At 41.6% G+C, this 23,240-nt stretch overlaps 1 protein-coding gene across 12 annotated transcripts in view; it reads right to left on the reverse strand.

The window, feature by feature from the left end:
* The window catches only part of NEO1 (neogenin 1), a 516,517-nt gene that overhangs the window by 153,292 nt on the left and 339,985 nt on the right, over window positions 1–23,240 (reverse strand). For all 12 annotated transcript variants that reach the window (XM_073363103.1, XM_073363101.1, XM_073363105.1 and 9 more), the window contains exons 6-7: window positions 5,288–5,442; window positions 4,236–4,356 (exon numbers count right to left, since the gene is read on the reverse strand). In XM_073363103.1, the coding sequence (XP_073219204.1) occupies window positions 4,236–4,356; window positions 5,288–5,442 (276 nt within the window). The remainder of the gene's footprint in view (window positions 1–4,235; window positions 4,357–5,287; window positions 5,443–23,240) is intronic.

A 23,240-nucleotide genomic window follows, 5' to 3' on the forward strand; every position in this document is an offset into this window, starting at 1 on the left:
ACTCGCAGGTCAAGCCACCATAGGAGGGAGTCCAACACTGGGTGGGACAGGGTTATGATGCTGTCCAGAGCGTCTCAGGCTGGCTGATACACCGACTCCAGTCAAGACTGGAGTGGGCGCAGTCTGAGTCTGGCATGCTGTACCACGTAGGTGCATGCAGCCATGTGCCCCAGCAGCTTTAGGCAGTTCCTTGCTGTGGTCGTGGGGAACTGTCTGAGGCCCCGTATGATGTCCCCTAGCGAGCGAAAACTGGCTTCCGGGAGGTATGCCGTGGCTTGAGTCGAGTGCAGGACTGCACCTATAAACTCTATCTTTTGTACGGGGGACAGAATAGATTTGGCCTTGTTTAGGAGGAGACCTAATTCGAGGAAGGTCCTTCTTATGAAGTCAACCTGACCCTCCACTTGGGCTCTGAAGCGGCCCTTGATCGGCCAGTCATCGAGGTAAGGAAAAACCTGAATCTGGCACTTGCGCAGGAACAACGCGATGACTGCCATGCATTTTTTGAATACTCGGGGAGCTGTCGACAGTCCAAACGGGAGGACGGCAAACTGATAGTGGCCGCTGCTCACTACGAATCTGAGGTAAGGCCTGTGATGTGGGACTATTGAGATGTGAAAATACGAGTCCTTCAAATCGAGGGAGACGTACCAGTCTCCTGGATCCAGTGAGGGGATAATGGAGGTTAGTGAGACCATGCAGAACTTGAGTTTCTTTACAAACTTGTTGAGCTGCCACAGGTCCAGGATGGGTCTGAGGCCCCCTTTAGCCTTTGGTATTAGGAAATACCAGCAGTAAAAGCCATTGCCCCTTAGCTCCTGAGGAACCTCCTCCACTGCCCCCATTGAGAGAAGGGACTGCACTTCTTGAATTAGAAGTTGCTCGTGAGAGGGGTCCCTGAAGAGGGACGGGGCACAGAATTGCATGGAATATCCCCTAGAGTCCTTCAAACTGTGAAGTCTCTTATCTGTTTTTTCAGAGAAAAGGGAGAATCCCTAGAAGGGGAGGTCCTGTATGGTCTGCTGGACCTCGTGGGGCAGTCCAGAGACTTGTAGCCAGGAGCCTCGCCTCATCACCACCCCCATGGCCATTGTGCGCGAGGCTGCATCGCTGTGTCCAGAGCTGCTTGCAGAGAGGCCCGGGAGACCAACTTCCTCTCCTCCACCAGTGCAGAGAACTTCACCCGAGAGTCCTGAAGCAGGAGCTCCGTGAGCTCAGCCATTGCCGAGCAGGTGTTATGTCCGCAGCGGCTTACAATGACCTGCTGGTTGGTTATTCGGAGCTGCAGGCTTCCGGTCAAATAGACCTTTCGGCCAAATAGGTCCAGCTTCTTAGCGTCCCTGTTTTTAGGGATGGAGCCTTGGAACCCCTGGTGCTCTCTCTGATTGGCTACATTGACCACCAAAGAGTCTGAGGGAGGGTGGGTATAAAGGTGTTTGTACCCCTTAGACAACACAAAGTAGAGCTGCTCGGTTTTCTTGGCCCTAGGGACCAGAGAAGCAGGGTCTGCCGCAGATTTTTGGACATGTTAACTACTGTTTTTATCAGTGGCAGAGGAACCCTGGATGAGCCGGAGGGAGCGAGGATGTCCACAACAGAGTCCAAATCCTCCTCCACCTCCTTGGTCTGTATCCCCAGGCTTTGAGCGGCCTGTCTCAATAGCTGCTGGAGAACACGGTTGTCCTCGAGAGCCAGGGCCGTCGATGTCCCTGCGACCGCTTCATCAGGCGAGGACAAAGATGACAGGATGGGTAGCGGGCCCTGCTCACTACTCTTGGCCCCTCTGGGGTCCCTCGGCACACGGTACTCGAGCTGCAGTGCCGGTACTGATGGTGAGTTCGGCCCTGCGGCTGGTGCCAGGGCCGACAAGTCCAGCGGTGCTGAGCCTGACGGTGCTGTTGGGGTCGAAGCTGGAGTCCTCGGCACTGCGGCTGCCGGGAGAGACGGTGCTGGAGCTGGCTGTGCCAGCGGTGCCCCTCCCTCGGACAACAGTGCCGCTGGAGGCAGTGCCAGCGCTGTCTGTGGCAGGAAAGATGCCGAAGACACCGACGCAGTCCTGGATCGTGGACTTGACCTTGGCTCTGGTGGTAAGCCCAGAGTGTCCAGAAGCGCCATTGAGCAGACGGCTGCCACTGTTGCTGCCATGGGTATGGCTGGTGACTCCGTCAAGACCTGGACCTCCTGCTCCGCCATCTGCTGGAGTGATAAGAGTCCACCTCTGACTCCGAGGTCTCAGAGTAGGAGAACCACGGAGGAGAAGTACCCTGGGTCACCGGCGAGCAGTGCTGTGAAGCCAAGGGACGGTGTGGCCCTTCTGTCTATGTGGGCGGTGCCGCGGGTGCTGGTGATGGAGAATGGCAGGCCATCATGGCTGACTTGCCCCTGGAGTGGAACGGGGGGCTTGCGGTCCTGCGGTGTCGATGGTAGCTGTATGTCCCCTTGGTGGTCCAGGGACTGAGGAGGGTTCGGACTCAACTGGACCCTGGCCGAGGCAGGAGTCGACGAGACCCTGGGTGGAAGCAAGGACGGGGTGGTCTGTCCCAACGCACTTGTGGACATCGCAGACCCCTTAGGTTTTGAGAGGGGTGATTGACCCCTCACTGGCCTCTTCACCGGCACCAGGGATGGAGAGCGGTGCTGTGCTGAGGCCGACTTCTTATGGCCCGAGCTGTGGCGGTGCCAGGAGGCCTTAGAGTCCTTAGTCGGAGCCGTTTCGTGCACTGTTGGTGCCGGAATGCTGCACACTGATAAGGATGTGCTCGGTGCTGGTTCGGTGGGTCCCGGGTCGGAGTGTGGCCTCAATGCCTCCTCCATCAACAGAAGTTTTAGTCTCTGTTCCTGGTCTTTGAGGGTACTGGGACGGAAACCCTTGCAGATATGGCACTTCTCTTTCTGGTGACTCTCACCAAGGCACCGCAAGCAGGAAGAGTGAGCATCACTCTTGGGCATAAACTTGCCACAGTCCTCGCAGAGCTTAAACCCTGGAGACCCGGGCATACCCCAGGAGGGGAAAGGTTGCCGGGTGGGGGGAGGGGGGGAACCTCCCAAACCAACTAACTATAACTATAAGGAACTATTAACTAACTGAGAAACTATATACATGATATACTATCAGACACTGCTAAAGTGCTTGCTACCGGAGCGAGCGAAGTTCTAGCTAGTCGTCACCGGCGGTAAGAAGGAACTGGGGGGGTGGATGGTTGGCAGGGCCCTATATTGGGCACCATGAAGGCGCCACTCCAGGGGGCGCCCAGGCCCACCCTACGGACGCTGCTAAGGGAAAAATCTTCCAGCTGGCGTGCACGCGGCCGGCACACACCTGGTTGGAATGGACATGAACAATCACTCGAAGAACCACCAAGAATTCTTAATTCTAAAACAAGATGAGGATCAGACAGGCAATACGAAAGTCAAATAATAGTATGAAATGAATACTCTCTTGCCTGATGTCTTCCTTCTCCTTCATATCAGTTGTCTCCCCTACCCTCCTAAGACTGATTACCAAAAGTTTTGTGACCTGAGGGTGGGAGAGTGATCCAAGATGATGCCCTAGGATGTTATTTGTACGATTCTGTGTTTCTCTTAGTGAGTATTTCTACTATCATGACAGTAGTTATGCTCCCTTAACACCAAAAATATGTAATATGGGACATCATATGTTTAAATGGCAAGGATGTGAATGTTATTAATGATTTCTCTGACTAGCGCACGATAACAAATATTTATCTTACTCCATAAATGTTCTTTGAAATAATTCTTTTATCAGTTTACAGACGTGATGGAGATTACTTTAAACAAATAAATTCTGACAGAGGAGAATAGCTTCTGAAATTGAAATGAATTTTGTCTGAACTAATTCACTTGTGTAAAGTTCCATGACTGCTCATTTTTCACTTCTGTAGTCCCATTGATCAGGTTCAGTTTAGCTAAAGCCACTATATTTTTATCTATCTGTGCCATAGTACTATCTTAGCCTGGCTCTATTGTGGTTTTTTTTTTTTTTTTTTAGTAAACAGTCCAGGATAACATAGTACATTCTCCATATTAAATGGAAATAGTTTGGGGTTCACTCATTTTTTTCCTATTAAAAAATATTAATGTACAGTAAAAACACTTAACTCAATGACTCATGCTTTAAAAAGTCTTTCTGGTTTAGCTGAGTTTTGAAGAAAAAGTCCCTTGAAACTGCTCTTCCCCCCCCCCTTCTGGCACCATGTTTCCCCAGTTTATCTTACCATGTTCAAGTATTATCAGCTGGGCTCCAGCCTGTGCATTTCCAACATCATTTTCTGCAACGCACTGATAGAATCCTTCATCTGATTTCACAAGACCCAAAACCTGCAGGTTATGCTCCTTCTGAGGGGGAAAAAGGCAAAACATTTCATGATGCATTCATTAAAAATGAACTATAAATGCAAGCACATTAGTTTTTAAATGGTTTACTATGACTTTTTGAGAAAACGCCCACATATTATAATATTATGGAAAAAGGGCTTTGGAGTTATCTTCAGATCTCATGGCTATTATAACAACCATGAGCCTGTCCCACGTATTTTCAAATGGCTACACCAAAAATCAGCACAAAACTATTATTAATAGGCTATGGAAGTCCATACAACCTGATCCAAACATTCAGAAGTTAAGCATAGGCAAGTATACAATCATGTATCAAATAATTATGTTAGTAAAACCAAAAATGATTGTAAAAGACAGACTGCACACTAGGAAATCAAGTTCTTACCTACACAGTCTTGTAGCCTCAGATTAAACCTTTAAGATACATATTACACTTTAAAGTTTGCTCAGCCAAAACTCAGAATTATATCACAAGTAAATCTCTATGGTACATCTTTGTTTGAGATTTTAATTCTTGTGCAGCCAAAAAGACTACACAAAACTCAAGCTATCTATGGTCAGAATATACCTCATGGCTTGCCAGTTTTCTGCTGTATGGGAAGGACTGAGGCTGTTCAAATTCAAGCTGATATATTGTCTTCCACCAATTAATTCATAACTGCGTATGTTGCACATAAAATATGTATGCTATAAAGAAACAGACTCTTATAGTGTAAGGAACACAGTGTCTATGCTCTTCAATAAAATGCTTCACACTGGATTATACAGCAATAAAGGATTCACGGAGCCATTTAATGTTTCTGGACCTTAACCACACACTGTAAAAACAGGCAGCTAACCCTGTGAAAGAGCATAGCTTATATGTACATACATAGGAGGATTAAGGTATAGGTCAACAGGTTGAAATGACTGAAAATGAAAATGTACTTACTACAATTTTGAAGTAGTCACTAGGGATCACCATGTCTCCATTCTTGATCCATTTCACTGTTGGAGTTGGTTTCCCAGTCACTTCACACTCAAAGACAATATCCATAGATTCATGAGCATAAATATTAGCAGGCTGCTTCAGAAATTCAGGTGGAGCTTTACATATAAAGGTAGAAGGAGAAAAGTTACTGTTTATCTAGACTTTGGTAATATCATTGGAGTTTACACTCTATATAATAAAAATGATAAATAAATTATAAGTCGAGCTGGGTGAAATTTTTGGGACAGAAAGTTTACTTGCTGAAAGATGCAGTTTGGGGTTGACCGAAACTATTTATATATTTGTGTCAAGTTCACCAAGTAGTTTTGATCAAACTGAAAAAGTCTAAAATGTTTCAGTAATGTCGAAATTAACCCAATTACTATCCACTGTCACTGGGCCACAAAGAGAGAGAGAGAGAGTATGACTCTATAGCCTGCTAGGTAGGGCACCTACCGAGGATGTGGGACACCCAAATTCAAGCCCTGCTCTAGTAACTAGTTATTTATACAAAGTGGAACAGCTTTAGAGAAGAGATGGAGAAAGCCCCATAACCAGAATATGCCATAGCCCAATTGCAGGGTCACTCTCTGTAAACTGGCAGACCCAAGTTCAAATCCCTTTCTCCACATCACAGAGAGAGGACTGAACCTAGGATCCCCCTCCCCCCCAAATCACAGGTCAGTGTCCTAACCATTGGTGAGGAAGGCACCATGACCACCTCCTCCTCAGTTTTGTAAATCTAGTCCTCCTTTCCTTTTGTCAAAATTCCTGAAAAATCAAAACAAAAATTTTTGGATAGAAACAAATGATTCATTTTGACATTAGGAAATCATTCAGTTTACATTTCTCCACCCCCCCACCCCGCCCCGCCCTACTTTTCCATTCACCAAAAAGTTTAAAAGTCAGTTTTGGTTTCGCCCAAACCAAACTTTTTTTTTTTGAATTGACAGTTAACAACTCTTTAAAAGTGCTTATTATTAGAGCTGGGTGAATAAAGAGTACACCAAGCACTGTAAAACAAACCGTAGCAAAGGCACCCAACTCCCATTACAATTCAATGGGAATTGGGCACCTACCTCCCTTAGGCTCCTTTGAAAATTATAGCTGTAATTGTCAGTGATCAAGAACAATTAAAGTAAGCAGAAAATAATTCTTTAAACTACTTTTAAATTCTAACAGAATGAGAATTTTGAATAATAGCAAGAAGTGCCTTCCATCGTCAAGAGATATAGATACGAAATGTTCTAGCTACTGCTGTTTCAAGATTATATTCAGGGCCAATTAAACAGCCAGCTATTTTGAACTGAAGTGATCTGATGGGAATATACGGGAGAAGAAAATGAGTCATATATGATGGAACTACTCATTAAGAGCCTAAAAATCAAAAGTATTTAAAAATCAATGCAGAGTTTAACTGGGGTCCAACAATAAGACTTCCGTTGTTGAGTAATATGTTGCACCCTCTTGCCTGTGAAACAGCTTGCTGCTGCATTCTAAATGGAGACAGAGCGTGCAGTGGCATAGGGTATTAAGCTTGGTCTTAAACCTTAAATGCTTAAACCATATGTCACCATAGCTACGGAACCCAGATGTGAGAAAAATCTACACCCCTCGGTACCAAAGCTATGTCGACCTCACTCCTGATGTAGAAGCAGCTAAGTCGATGGAAGAATGCTTCTTTCAACCTAGCTACCGTTCAGTGCTTAATTTGTAATGAAAGAGGTACTGAGGCTCAAGCTGGTTTATTTTTTACTTTCATAACTAACAGAGCAAGCTCAGAGGTACCGGAACTATGAACTGCCAAGCTCAGCCTGGCAAGCTCTGACACAAATTAAGCACTGCTACCTTTGCTTGGAGAGGTGGAGTTCCTACAGCAATGTAAAAACCCTTTTTGTCGCTGAAGTCTGCGTCTACACTATGAGGTTATAGCATCATAGCCAGGGCATCGTAGCTATGCTTCTGCAGTGCCCATAATGTAGACATGGCCTCAGACCAGGAGCTAAAAGACCATTCATGGTTCTGTCATTGACTCACCATATGACTTTGGGCAGACCACTTAGAGCTCCATTGTACAACCTTTATACCACTTTTAATGGAACTAACCCAATGAGGAAAGTCCTCAGAAACACAAGTAAGTTTGTACAAAAGAGCCTTTAAGTTCACTATGCCGAAGTTCTTCCATCTGTAAAATGGGAATAGCACCTACTTATCTTTGTAATGGGCTTCAAGATCTGTCGATGAAAAGTGCTACATAAATATTTAATAAGTTGCATTTCAGAAATACTGTAAGTCAAGTTGGGGCTCCAGAAAACAAAGAATTGTAACTAGTCTATATTAAACAAGAGAATTTGTCAGCTGCACCAATTAGATCATATTGAAAAGGCAGATAAAATCCCACAACTAGTATAATACAGATTTCCTGTAAACACAAGGTGTAGGTATGCTCAGAATCCTAATGCTTGAAACTCAAGGCAGAACATCACCACCAAATAAACTGAATGAAAAATTAAATTAAATTTACATATCCTACAGAACAAGACGACAGATAAGCTGATAAAACCAAAAAAAGCAACACATATGTAGGACTGAAATTTTGTGTCTCTCTCACATTCTTAAAGTACGAATCACCTTGATATCTTTATGAATAGCATGACAACTCAATTTACACAATTTTGTGTCACAGCCAAACATTTTCTACCCTTTTTTCATCTGCATGCTGTCTCACTTAGATTGTAAGGCAAGAATTATGTCTTATGTCCCTGTTCAATACCATGAACCTTTATGGCGCTCAAAATAAACAAAAATAAAAAAACAAGGCCAGACCAGTCGACATCATGTATAACATTGAGCAACCTCACTTGATGCCATATAAACAAAATGTTAAAGATGAAAGTACAGCGGACCCTCGCTAGAATGCGGGATTTAGGATCCATGCCCGGTACCATGTTAACGTGGGGACCGTGTTAAAATGAATTGCAATTAAAGTAACTAAATTTGGGATCCATGGCTGTGACCGTGTTATATGCGAATTCGTGCTATACAGACACGCATTCTAGCGAGGGTCTGGTGTACTGTAAAACATGTTTATTTGATGGTAAAGTAAAATATGATGGATCATAGAACCAAGTCATAGAAAGGAGATAAGTTAAATTATTTTTGTGTACCTTTTAGCCAATAGATCTGATCATACCAACATGGATTCCAGAATAGCATTAGTTAATGGCTGCTGTATACTTGGAAATAATGTGAAACTCTAGGCACCTGCACAGAGATGCAGGGCTATTTTGCTGACATATGCTAGTAGAGAGAATAAGTGGGTAGTGTTAGGACCACTCCAGGTCTATAAATCAGTGCGTATGTCTGACTAGAGTAAGAACCAGAGGATGGGTCAGAAGAGGCAATGCAGAGGTAACCCTAGGAACAGCTAAGCTTGACAAGAAAACATAGGCTTGTTTTGTTATTTAAGTGAACTATAAAGGCAGACCCTAGGCAGAAAGTAATTTAAGTCTGTTTCCAATATGTGTTGTATATACTCTCCTTTACAGCAGAGAAGGAATTCCCCACCTGATTACGTTTATCAATGGTGGATTAAAATACTCAAATGTAGATGCTTGAAATTCATATAACAATTCCAGAATTGGTCATATTTTGGACTTTCAAGTAATAAAAGTTATAGAATTGTTTTGTATGTAACACAACCCTGCTATGGAACAAATTTACTGCTAAGAAACAAGCACCAGCAGACAACGTATGTCCACACTGCAGTTAAACACCCATTGCTGGCCCAGGTCAGCCAACTGGGGCTCATGGGACTCAGGCTGCGGGGCTTTAAAATTGTGGGGTAGATGTTTAGGATCAGGCTGGAGCCTGAGCTCTGAGGCCATACAAGGGGGACGATCCCAGAGCCCAGGGTCCAGCCTGAGTCCCAACATCTACACAGCAATTTTACAGCCCTACTACCCAACCCAGCTGAGCCGGGCCAGCTGGGAATGTTTGTTCGCTGTGTTGACATACCTTAAGTGCATGCCTACATGGCATTCTGGAGCACGCTTCCCAGCTCAGGTCGACAAAATTAGGGTGGAGGGGCTCACGCTACTGCTCTAAAACTAGCTGTATAGACAGTGCTTTGACATTGCAGCTTGGCCTCCAAAGCCCACCACCCTCCATAGGCTTCAAAGCCCAAGCTGCAACTTCAAAGCACTGTCTATACAGCTAGTTTTAGAGCATTAGTATGAGCCCACCAGACTGAATCTGTTCACCCGACCTGGGAGTCTCACTACAAAATGCTGCATAGACATACCTCTAAGACTCTTTAGCTGAGTGGCAGAATAAGGAATTGCTTGCAGCAAAACTCTATGAATATCACCTGTTCTGAAGAATGTTCACGTTTGTTTCTGGTACACTCCTAGACATAAGAACAATTTGCGTACTTATTTGGCAGCCATGATTCCAGGGAGAGTCAAAAGCACTCTTTTCCCCTTCACCATTTGTCAAATAAAGTCAATATGTAAGGGCAACAGAGTTTAGGCAAACATCTCACATACTTGACTAGTCAGTGGGATTTATTTCCTGCTAAGGAAAGTGAAGGAATGCTAGAACATGTTACATTTCTTCCTAAGAACATAGTTCCATTTTTATTGAAGGCTGTCTGTATGTGAAGGGTTTTTTTATGGTTACCTGGAGACAAGCAACTCTCCAAACACTAACTGCAGCTCTGGCTTATAAACGAAGCAACTTAACAAGGACATAAGAACATGGAAACATGTTGCTATAAAAAGTAACCAGTTTAAGCACTTCTCCCCCATGTCCACTAACCATTTTAATACAAGGTCTTCTCCAGTGCCTGCGTTTTCATAAAAACTATCATAAAGATAGAAGAAAGTTTCTCCTTGGAAACACACACACACACACACACACAGAGCTTTTCTGTTCAAACTTAACTTCATGCATGTTCATTACAGTACAGCCTTTAATTTTACAATCATACATTATTTTTACAACATGACTCCTGCCTCATTTGATACATTCGCTGTCCAACCTGGGCACTGCGTGAAGCATGCATCTTGCATAATGAAAATAGTATCCAATCACATAAATAGAGGCTACATTGCACACACACAAGGTTGCAAGGACAACTGTAACTTAATAATGTCCTGACTTGTAAACTCCATTTTGTAACATCATCTTTCCTTTTATGCTGTCTATTTTATGGAATTTCCTAAGGTAAAATAAAATATTTCATTGTATGCAAACCATTTGTTAGACGGAAGCAGAATACTCTGTCCTGAACAATATGTGCATTCAATGAAGGAAGATTCCATGAAGAACCCCTGCTAATCTTCCATAGGCACCTTTATATATTCTAGAAGCAGGCATTATTTCTTCCATGCTCTCCCTCCTACATACACATCACTATTCATAGAAAGGAATGAGACAGGACTCCTTTGGAGCACTGTATCCTTGCATGCACTGTCACAGAGTACAGTACACATGAACTTACACATTAAAAATGAAAATCCACTCAACTTTCTTATGCATGGTATTGCACATCTCCAGTAGAATGCTGATATATCTAACCGGAGGAAACTTCCACTCTGCTTGTATACACACATATGAAGTGCCAACAGAACTTCTGCAGATCACAGCCATATAACAAAAAAAGCGTGTATGTGAAAAGGACATTTTAATAAGTCATTATAACTGGGCCAGATCAAAGATGGTTCTCACCAGACCCCCATAAGACATATCTATCACCCTGGAATTATGTCCCTGCCAAATTTCAAGTTCCTACTATCTCCTCCTTAGACAATGGCAACTGGTCAAAAGAAAGATTGCTGTATTTTAAAAAAATAATTGCAAAAGTTTACTAATTCCCCCTACACTCTCTGTTCTCAAAAATCCCACATTTAGGAGTAAAATCAGAGCTCTTGCTAATACGTTTACAAATCTGCAACAAGGACTGTAACAGAGTCAACTGCTTCTTGAGTGCCCCCTCATGGTCTAGTGTTACACTACAGGCAGCCTGCCTCAGTTTCCCCTCTTGGATTGTTCTGTGCGATGGGACACTAGATGGGGTTACTATAGATGACTTACTACAGAGAATTCCTCCCCAAGTGTCTGGCTGGTAGGTCTTGCTCATATGCTCAGGGTCTAACTGATTGCCATATTTGGGGTCAGGAAGGAATTTTCTCCTGGATTTGGCAGAGACCTGGGGGTGTTTTTTCCCCTTCCTCTGCAGCATGGGGCATGGGTCACTTGCAGGTTTAAACTGGTGTAACTTTAAGTCTTTAAACCATGATTTGAGGACTTCAGTAGCTCAGCCAGAGGGTAGGGGTCTATTACAGGAGTGGGTGGGTGAGGTTCTGTGGCCTGTAATGTGCAGGAGGTCAGACTACATGATTACGATGGTCCCTTCTAACCTCAAAGTCTATGAGTCATAAGAAACCCAAATTTGTACTTTTGTCTATTCACATCTCTTCTTGGGTTATGCTTTATTAAATTAAACGTTCAAAATAAAGTTGTCAAATCCATCCAGAAGTCCACACAAAGGTTTCTCTTCCTTCTCCCTGGCCTTCTTCCAGGGACTTTCCTGATTTGGGAGGCCACTCCCGGGCCCTACCTGGCTAGGGTCTCAACCCTCACTCCCAGGACTCTCTGATAGAGCCTGCTCACACCTAGCAGTCTCTAATCCCTAAGCATTCTCCCTTCATTGTAGTCTCCTGCTGCTCCTTATAGGGTAATCACTCTGATCTCTCCCAGGTATGGCTCATTCTGTAACCGAGGCTGGCTAGGCCCAGCCCTTAAGGGGAAAGCCAATCTGTTGCAAGGATTAAGTGCGATTTACATTTACATCTAAACACCATACAAGATTTTAATACACCACTTTTTGACTTCCTAGCAGGTGGTGATATTATAATTTAACTCCATATGTTATTTGAGCAAAGATTGCCAATTGTGATGAATTGTGTAGTGGCTTTCTAATAGGGACAAAATTCCAGTAGTGAATATAAGACCTAAATCTCACTAGCACTTTTGCCCATCTATATGATCCCTATTAACAAACAAGTACATTCAGACATCTTGCTATTTAGGCAATTAGGGGCTGGAAGCATCATCGAAGACACATAGTTGGTCTTCCTATTTCAAGAGAAGTGTGAGCAATGGCCACTGTCATCTATTCCCCAATAGCAAGTTACAGATGTCACAGTCTTGCAAGTGAAGACAGCATATTATTGGCAGAACATTACTACAAAGCTTTGGGGAAATTTATATCTATCTATCAGGACTAAACAGGCAGGAAATATATCCAAGGTTACTTACAAAGGCAGGAAAGGGAGCAAAAGACAGGCTTGGGAACGAAAGTCAATAGTCAAAAGGTGCGTGTAGGAGTGGAGGAATGGAAAACTGAATGGTTGCCCCAATATTTTAAAGATAGAAAATATGTGAAACGAACAGAGCTAGGACTATTCTTCCAATTTCACCTACAAGACAGAACACAACTCCTACAGTTTGAAATGGTAATGTGTAATTTCATCAAATGATTCAATGTCTCTAGGAGCAGTGTGGTCCCTCTAAGTCAGGGCAATATACACAAATAGGGGGAAATGTAAATTAAATCTTGGGGGAGGCTACCGCAAAAATGGATGTCAAACTGTGTGTGCTGTTACCTATTCCCATGTAATCTTTGTTTAAGAGAGTAGAGTTGGAATGTTTGTCTCTTTCAAATAAGGAGTGAGTGTTCTTCCAGGCTATGGGGCAAAAGCCAAGTTGTTTACAAATGTTTAATATGGAAAATGTACATTTCATTTTCAGTTATTTTCTTTTTAATAATTAAAAAATAATGCCTTTAAAATGTGGTCTTTTACAGTTTAACTACTTCATTGTTTAGCGTTCACACCAATTAAACACAACATAAATGCAGATGTTTGTGGTAGAGACAAATTGATAACCAGAGAGCAAATGAGCCAATTACCATATAAAATAAGATTTGTAATGGAAGATTATGTGTTTCGGTACCAAATAGACAATTAAACTTCAATGCAGCCCTGGCAGCTCTGCTTTCCCTCCCTATCCCTCCTAATGTCATTATCCACGCAAAGAACAATTTTAATTGCTAAACGCTTATGCAGAATTTCACATGCAGACTATTATACTTGCAACATCCCAATTTCACAGGCTCCATTTAATTCCTTCACTATTTTGGAGCTATTTTAAATTTTTAAATGTTTAAACACTGATACCTAGTGATCTCCAATGGAAGCCAGTGTTTAGCAACAGTGCAACTGCAGCACTTCACTGTTTCCTTACTGTGCTATGCTAGATAGAATTCTCTTTCTGACTTGATAGTACTAGTATTTGCATAATCTGTGGATCCATTTTTAGATTTTCAAAGATTAGGAATGGATGTCCCTCAATAATTATGACGGGAATAAAGAAGTGTTGTCTATTGCAAGCTTTGCATTATGATTTCTTTAAGTACCTTTTCATACCTTTGCAACTCTTTTACCTATGTTTGGAGAAGGAAGACTGAACAGCCTCAACAGGTAGCAGCTTGACTAAGGTCTGCTATCAAGTTAGCCACATGCACTGCCTCCAATGGGTGAGAGAACCAATTATATTTAGTCCCTCCCAAAAATCCCCAGATGAGTTTTCCTTTCATTGTTATACCAAATCACTCCTTTTCCCCAACAATAACAAAATCCAAGGGTTTTTTTTTCCAATCTCATTTCAAATTTGCAGCTCAGGCTGAGAGAGAAGAATAAATGTAGTACATCAAACCTTTAAGCACCATTTGGCATAATAACTAATCAAAAGTTGTGTTTTTTAGTTGTGAATACAATTAATTATCCATATATTAATCAAATTAGTGGCATATAAAATATGAGTGAGGTAGGACTTGAAAATACATTAAAAAATGTTTTAGGCCTTATTTACAGCTCAGTTTAATAGCGTTTATTTGAAAATTTGATGTCTTCACTAAAAGTAAAACATATTAATCTCTACGAGATTTTATTAATTTATGTGAATATTTATTTCCACAAAGGGCAATCATCTGAAAGATCTGAGTACAAACTTACATAGCAGAGCAGTCTGGTCAGCCTCTCCCCTTCCAGGAAGCAGCAAGACCCCACCAATTTGACTGACAATGTATCTCTCTACACACGTATACATCATATATCACTTGAAAGCTTATTAGGTCTACTTTAAGATAAGAGAGGACATGGAGCTGTCAAGTGATGCTGTTACTATAGATACAGGGATAAGCAATGACATCATCAACACATTAAAATGACCACTTTGAACCAGTTGCATGTTTGTTAGTTTAATTATTCTACATATTATTTCACGATACAAATTGGATTTCTTTGGGATCTCAAACCATCACAACAACAATCTCTAGGGTAAAACAAATCTAATAATAAATTTCTAAAGGTATCATTGAAATGTAATAGTGCTGGTGACATTTCTAGTCATTATCATCAACTTGTTCATCCTTAATACCTCTGTTGAGAATGCATGGGTCATCACAGTCCTTAGTCCCTGAACAGAACTGTCTACATGCTAAGGCAAGATTGTTCTGACAACAGAAACAGTTGATTGTGAAGCAACCCCTGTAGGTACAGGCACAAATGAAGTTTTGAAGAAGCTCAGATACAATACATGAACTAGTTCATCATTCACATTTTTCCATCCGTGTTGTAATGGTGATCCAGTACTTGGTTTACCTATGTTCAAAGGTTTCAGAGTTGTAGCCATGTTAGTCTTATCAGCAAAAACGAGGAGTTCTTGGGGCACCTTAGAGACTAACAAATCTATTTATGTTCAAAGACATCCAAATTTTTGTTTGCCAAGATGCTCTTTTGACATGTTCTTCAAAACTGTCCTCATATGGTGAGAGTTTGGCCAGTAAATTGCCCTTTTTGATGGCTAGATTCAGGTGCAAGCAATACAGGTCTCTCTGAGTCTTCTTTTCTCTCTCACTCTGGTCATACAACACTGCTACCAACTTTCCTGCTGCAGAAATAATCGCTTATCTGTCACTCTCCCTCCAATTTGGCAAGCTCTCTGCAACTGTAAGCTTAATTGTTTTAGCAATATTAAATTGCAGATTTTTCCCAGTTCCAAATAGGGATGACACAGAGTCACATCTTGCTAACACATTTACAGCAGATGTCAAGAGTGTGTCACAAACTGTATGCATACCTCACTTACGGCACCATTTGATAGCTCCACATCACACCTTGTCTAAATGTAAATAAGCTTGAAATGATCTAGGATGTGGGTGTGGACAGGCTGGGTGTATTAAACTCTGAAATTATGACCCTTTTTGGAGAATTGCCTCATGCCTATTTACAAAAACCAGCCATTATCTAATAATAAGCAAACCAATATTCCATTACACCTCAGTCACTATCACATTCCTTCTATGTCCTAACCTTCCTCAAAAGTCCAAAAAAACATGGGTGTTGTAGGGTTTCCTTAACAGATTTGGATATTTCTGATCAAGGGTGGGAGAGTGCTTTCAAAAGTTGAGTGCCTCGTGGATAACACTCTGCCAGAAGCTCGCTCTCTACGATTCCAGGGGCTTCAGATCAGGGTGATTTGATTTAAATCACTAGTCAGGAAGACTCCATTTAATCATGGATTTCTACATAAAAGTGCATTCTTGTTGGTTGTTATAACCTTAATACATATTTTTCACAACTCAGAGATGGATGTAGGTTTCATTTATAGAAGGTACACACTATACATTTTAAAGTGATTTATTTTGAAAACTTTTCAGATTAGTTTTACAGCTATATCAGAAAATGAATGATTGGTTATTTCATTTACCAAAGGTAATTGAAGCAGATATTTATGAAATCATTGGGAGATGAACTATCTCCAGTTCAACAGGTTAATCATTAATATTTGGAGGTTTCAGAGTAGCAGCCATGTTAGTCTGTATCCACAAAAGGAAAAAGAGTACTTGTGGCACCTTAGCGACTAACAAATTTATTTGAGCATAAGCTTTCGTGAGCTACAGCTCACTTCATCGGATGCATTCAGGGGAAAATACAGCCAATATTTGGAGGATTTTCTTGCCGTGTTGTATTAGGAGGAGAAAATCACCAGACAGACATTTAAATTCTTTTATTTAACTAGAACAACAATGTTATGTATTCTGGATTTTTTTCTTCAGCAGCAAACACATAATATTTTAACAAAACAAGCATATGCAGTTTTGAATTTAGTTAAACATTCAAGTTTTTTAAAATCAGGTTTGTTTTTGTTAAAATTGTATTTAACTAAAATAGTTAAATGAAATATTTTAAAAAAAAATTAAATTGACTGTGTCAGCCAGATCAACATGAGAAACTTAAAATATTGGCTTCTGCAGCTAACTCAGTCGTCTTCACCTTCATTTTCCTGTTTGTTCATAATCTGGAAAAGAAAAACAAGTTTTCCTGCTTTTTCAAGGTCCCAAACGATTTCTCAATTTGGAATGAATTAGTCCAAAGGAAGAAAATATTCTTTCTACACTGGCAGAAGAAGCTACTGCTGTTAAAAGTGAGATTATCACTTCAACAGTCTCTGAATCCAAGTGCTTAAGTGACTTCCTCCAGTTCACTGGTGGGACTTTCTCTAAAACAGCATCAGAAAACACATATTTGTTTACTAACTATACTGTGCCCATCAAATGGCATTATTGAGTGATGATTGCTGGATGTCCATGTCATAGCCAACTCTTCTTCTTCAGCTTTAAAGTTTGACCCCAGTACTGAGTATTGAGAATATTTGCAAGAAAATGAGCTGGAGATAGCGCTTGTCCCATTCATTTTTTAATGCTTGTAATTTAACTCTGTCATTGCATATTTCTCTTTTTAAGATATCACTTAGTTCCTTCCAAATTTCAACAACATCAGCAATAAAACAGCTGTTTCCCTGCATTTTGTTCAAGGCTACAGGAATAGGCTTCAGGGTACTCAGCATGTGTTCAACATTTCTCTTAAGCCCAATGTTGAGATCTTTGGCTGTGTCCGGGCCAGCTATTTTTTTATGATTTTGTTCACAAACTGTCATCAGAATAGGCCAGTTCTTGATATAGTGCTCAAAACACTCCACTACTGAGTTCCATTGCATGCCTTGTGGGAGAGTTAGCTTGGTTCCTCCCACTTTTTTCAGAGCAGCTGCTGCAAAATGGTTGTTACAGAAGTATTTTGCAATTTCAACATTAGCCTTTATTTCTGGCAAAGGGGTGCACAAATGAGCACTGCAACCGTATGTTATACGCTTGGGACTCTCTTCTAAATTTCTTTTCATCTTGGACACATTTACAGCATAGTCTGTGACCAAGCTGCGTACTAGACATTTGAATTTTTTTTCACAGTTTGTTATAGCTTTTACTGCTACTTCTTGGAAGTATTCTGCTGTGTGAGCATTTCCTGATGTATCAATTGTTTCTGTAAGGAAGACATTCCCTTCTTCTGTTGTCACACAAGCACATAGAACAGGATCATTGTGGACATTGCGCCACTCATCAAGACTCAGGTTAACAATTTGACTCTCTAGACCTTTTGCACACTGCTCAATTTCTCTTTCAGACACTTTACCCAGCAATTTGCCTGCGACATCTGCTCTGTTGGGTGGACTGTATTCTGGTCTTAATCACTGAACCATGTAACTGAAGTGTGGGTTCTCAATCATACGGAAAGGAGAGTTTGTTGCATAAAAAAACCAGGCAATTTTTTCATCAATTACCTCTTTCTGAATCTGCTAGTTCTTATCACAAACTTATCTATGTTTGTTTCTGGATGACAGAGATTTTTTTTTTCTTTTTGCTACAGGTGATATACTGTGGCTATGTGACAGAAACACTATAATTGGCAGATAACTCTGAAACTATTGAAAATGATGGTGATCTTGAAGGTGGAGAGTCTTCAGAATCCTGTACGTTGAGGATCGATTCTCCTAAACAAAAGAAGTCAATGCAGTTATTTAAGTATTATTACCATACTGCTCATTTAGTATTACTCATTGCATTCACTGACACTCAGTACTACTTCAAAGGTGAAATTGTAAAAGGAAGATCTGCCTATTTCAGCTATTTATTTTTTATCACAACTGCATCTAAAATGATAGTACCATAGAATAACAACTATATTTTTTGCTCAAACATGAGAATTCAAGAATAGTCCAGAAGGAAGACAGTCAGTCCTTAAGAAAGAAGTATGAAATAAAAAAGTTTACCAACCTGAAGATCCTGCATATTCACACATGTTCCTTTCATCATCTTCAATGCAGCTTCCTCCTGAGAAGGAACACGTCTCATGTTGTTGTTTCATTCGAGCAACCAGGCCTTGCATTTCTTTGTTGCACAGTTTGCATTTTGCACGCACACCTGTCTTACCCATACGTAGAAGAACTTCATTAAAATATTACGAAACTGGGTCTCTTTTACGGCCTGCTGCCATTATAGGTTTTCCCTTCTAGTGAGAGAATGGTATGTTAGATCTCAAATCAATGAAGGCTATACTCAGCAATACCTCAAGGCATCTGGAATATGCTGCTCAAACAGTTTCACTTTTGTTTCTACTGCCTGTCTCTCTCTTCTCACATTTATCTCCAGACTTCTTCTCTTTGTCCAGCTCTATTCCGCCCCCAACAATCTTCTATTCATTGAACTTTTTGAAACTTTGCACTTTTAGAGAGAGGTAAGGGATTGACTCTGTGTACACAAATTTGCAGAGGGACAATAGGGTTGAGGTCTGTTATTTCTCACCTCTATATATTTATTTAAAAACATTTTTGTTGTTAACAAGCATGTTATCTCTGGAGACACAAATCCACAGTTTGAGAACTGCAAAACCAAACATCTCTGATGGTATCTTCTAGACTGATCACTGAGTCCCATTGGGTAGATAGAAAGATTCACCTAAATAATCTATACAGAAGCCCCTGGAACCCCATAATATTGGGTTCCTAATCCACGAACTATTGGAACGTATTTACAAAACTTTTCTTAAACATGACGTGAATATATTGTCTCATACTATAGAATGAGAATTTATAATTCCAATTCCATGATGAGATCTTTGAGCTATAATGTATCTTAATTAAAACTATCTTTAGATGAGTTTTTTCCTCAAAAAGCATTTTATCAAAAAAATCAGATTTAAATTTTTTTAAAAATCTTATTTTTTATAAAAAAAGTCATTAATTTTTATCCACCCTACTTCAGAAAAAGGAATGACCACAACTGTTTGTATAGGTGGAGAGATGTCTCAAGTAGGCATATTCCAGCTCTTTATAGTCAAAATGAGGAGGTTACTCACCTGTGCAGTAACTGATGTTCGTCGATATGAGTGTCCCTGTGGGTGCTCTACTGTAGGTGTCGGTGTGCCCCGTGCCATTGTTCGGAGATTTTTACAGCAGTACCCATATTGGCCACACGTGTGGAAACTGCCTCAAATACCAGTCTTGTCTTAATAGTGCGCATGCGCAGCTGAACTCCTTAGTTCCTTCTCTACAATGGAGGCTGCTCAGCTCCGAAGTAGGGGGGAGCAGGGTGGGGAGTGGAGCACCCACAGGGACACTCATCTCGAAGAATGTCAGTTACCGCACAGATGAGTAACCTCCTCCTCCTCTTCTTCTTCGAGAGGTGTCCCTGTGGGTGCTCCACTGTAGGTGACTGAAAAGCAGTATCTCTCAAGGAGGTAGGGTCTTTGGATCTGGAAGGAATGCAGTAGATAGAACAGCTCTGCCCACAAGGGTATTGGTGATGGGTCCCTGTGTAAGAGCATAATGTTTTGCAAACGTATTTTCAAAAGCCCAAATGGCAACTCTGGAAATGTCCTTAAAAGGGGACGTTATGTAGAAAGGGCACTGAGGCCGCCATGGATCTGGTGGAGTGAGTCCTGATAAAGGTAGGAGGAGTCACGTTCTGTAGTTGATAACAGAGACAAATGCAACTCAAGATCCAGTTGGAAAGTCAGTGGTTAGAGATAAATGAGCCCTTAGAGCATTCTGCAATGGGGATGAATAGCTTGTTGGAACGCCTAAAGGTTTTAGTCCTGTTGAAGTAGAAGGACAAAGCTCTGCACACGTCCAAAGTGGGCATTGTAGATTCAAAGGAATTTGCACGTGGTTTTGGAAAAGGTAGGGAGATGGATAGGCTCATTGACATGGAAAGAAGAGTGCACCTTTGGGGAATTTCGGGGAGTAAGCATAGGGTGACTTTGTCCTTAAAAATATGGTGCATGGCGGATCTGCCATGAGTGCTGCAATTACTCCTGTGCGTCTCACACAGGCAATCGTTACCAGAAACTCAGTTTTCATAGAGAGATGTAGGAGGGAACATGTGGCTAATGGTTCAAATGGTTTTGGGTTAGGCATGTTAAGACTAAGGGGAGGTCCCAAGATGGATTAGGCGGTTTGATGTATGGGTATAGGATTTGGGGTCCTTTAAGGAATCACTTAGTAACAGGATGAGGCTATACTGCCTCCCCACCAATACTGTCGGATGATTTCTTAAAATTTCAAGACCTCCTCTGGCTGCGGTGACAGCGCAAGCTCCCGGTGCTGAGGCTTCAGGTTGCCTGCCTCTCTCATGGCACCGTCTGGCACTGCAATGGAAACGGTGCCAGCACAGAGGACCTTATTGGAAGAGACCCGGGCTGCGCTTACCTTCCCAGCACCACTGACCTCAGCACATGCATTGAGTGCTATGGTGCAGAGAATGTTGGTGCCGAACGACCCTCGAATGCCGCAGGCACTCCTAACAGAGGGTTTCTCTCACACAGGCTCTCTGGCACCGCAGTTCATACATTTACCGGACCTACAGGTGTCACCTTACCTACAGTTATCTCTACCTGACACCTATTTTTCTCTGGACATTCACATGAGGTCCAGACACCTGTCTCCAGCTGTATCTCACTCTTCTAGTGATAAGGAAGCCATAGTGCAGGGAGACTTTTCACCGTACCAGTTCTCCCAAATCAGCATTGGTCACAGAAAATCTAGGTCTTCGTTCATCAAAGACCTCCCTCCCTGGTATACAAACCCATGGATGGCACCACCTATGCCTTTCCCCGGTCAGTGGCAATACGGGGTTTATGAGTATTATATATGCGATTCCACTATGATCGCCAAGATGCCAAAAATAGGAGCAATGCCACCTCGCCACCACCAGTGCGTACGGCTACGAATGAGACAACAAGCTGTTACTCCACACTTCAATGAACACGCTACACATGCTTCCCCAACCCTTGTGGCTTCCTGTCCTGCCTTCTTGCACCCCTAGATAAATGCAAAGCGGGGACTTCATCTTTAATTTGGTCATAGATAAAAGAAGTTCTACTAACTGCTGACCTTGCAACAACCAACATGAACAAAAGGCCAGGATCCTTCTCACTCATAGTGTAGCCTCTTCTGAAAGAGGCAATACCAATGTTTTTGAGACTAAACATCTCGACCCAATATTACACCTCATCCTTACTGTGTTTTCACACTTTGCCATCTCAGTGTCACACTTGAGCCCTCATAACTCATCACCATCCTGTAGCCCGACTCCCCCAGCATTGTTCTACCCTTTTCAATAGGCCAAGGTAATCAAAGGGAGACATCTGAGCACACAAACAAGGGTCTTCAAGTGTAGAATGAAGCAGCTACCTGTAGTCATTATCAGCTCATCTTGCCTACCAATCAGTATTCACAATTCCCAGTTGTTCTAAAGCCCTCTTATTTTGATATGAGACTATCTCATACCATTGTGGAAGGTATGGGATTCCTGAATGGCAGGTGAAGAATTTCATTTTCCTCCTGGTAGAACTAGATACGTTCCAACAGGGTGTGACATGGCTTCCAAGTGTGTTGTATCATATTAGAACTAGGGCTGTCAAGCGATTAAAAAAAGTATCATGATTAATAGCGCAATTAAAAAAATTGATTGCGCTTAATGTTGCCATTAAACAACAACAGAATACCATTTAAATATTTTTGGATGTTTTCTACATTTTCAAATATATTGATTTTAATTACAACACAGAATACGAAGTGTACAGTGCTTACTTTATATTTATTTTTATTACAAATATTTTCATTGTAAAAAGGAAACAAAATAGTATTTCAGTTCACCTAATACAAGTACTGTAGTGCAATCTCTATCATGAAAGCTGAACTTTCAAATATAGAATTATGTAAAACTTTAGAGCCTACAAAAGTCCACTCAGTCCTACTTTTGTTCAGACAGGTTTCAGAGTAACAGCCGTGTTAGTCTGTATTCACAAAAAGAAAAGGAGTACTTGTGGCACCTTAGAGACTAACCAATTTATTTACACATGCATCTGATGAAGTGAGCTGTAGCTCACGAAAGCTTATGCTCAAATAAATTGGTTAGTCTCTAAGGTGCCACAAGTACTCCTTTTCTTTTTGTTCAGACAGTTGCTTAAACAAGCAAGTTTGTTTACATTTGTGGGAGATAATGCTGCCCAGTTCTTGTTTACAATGCCACTGAAAGTGAGAACAGATGATAGCATGGCACTGTTGTAGCCGGCGTTGCAAAGTAATTACGTGCCAAATGCACTAAAGATTCATATATCCCTTCATGCTTTGACCATTCCAGAGGACATGGGTCCATGCTGGGTTCTGCTCGATAACGATGCAAAGCAGTGTGGACCGACGGATGTTCATTTTCATCATCTGAGTCAGATACTACAAGCAGAAAGCTGATTTTCTTTTTTGATGATTTGGGTTCTGTAGTTTCCGCATCGGAGTGTTGCTCTTTTAAGACTACTGAAAGAATGTTCCACACCTCATCCCTCTCAGATTTAGAACAGCACTTCAAATTCTTAAACCTTGGGTCAAGTACTGTAGCCATCTTTAGAAATCTCCTAATGGTACATTCTTTGCATTTTGTCAAATCTGCAGTGAA

This window comes from Lepidochelys kempii, chromosome 10 (genome assembly GCF_965140265.1).
Source record: "Lepidochelys kempii isolate rLepKem1 chromosome 10, rLepKem1.hap2, whole genome shotgun sequence".
NCBI lineage: Eukaryota > Metazoa > Chordata > Testudines > Cheloniidae > Lepidochelys > Lepidochelys kempii.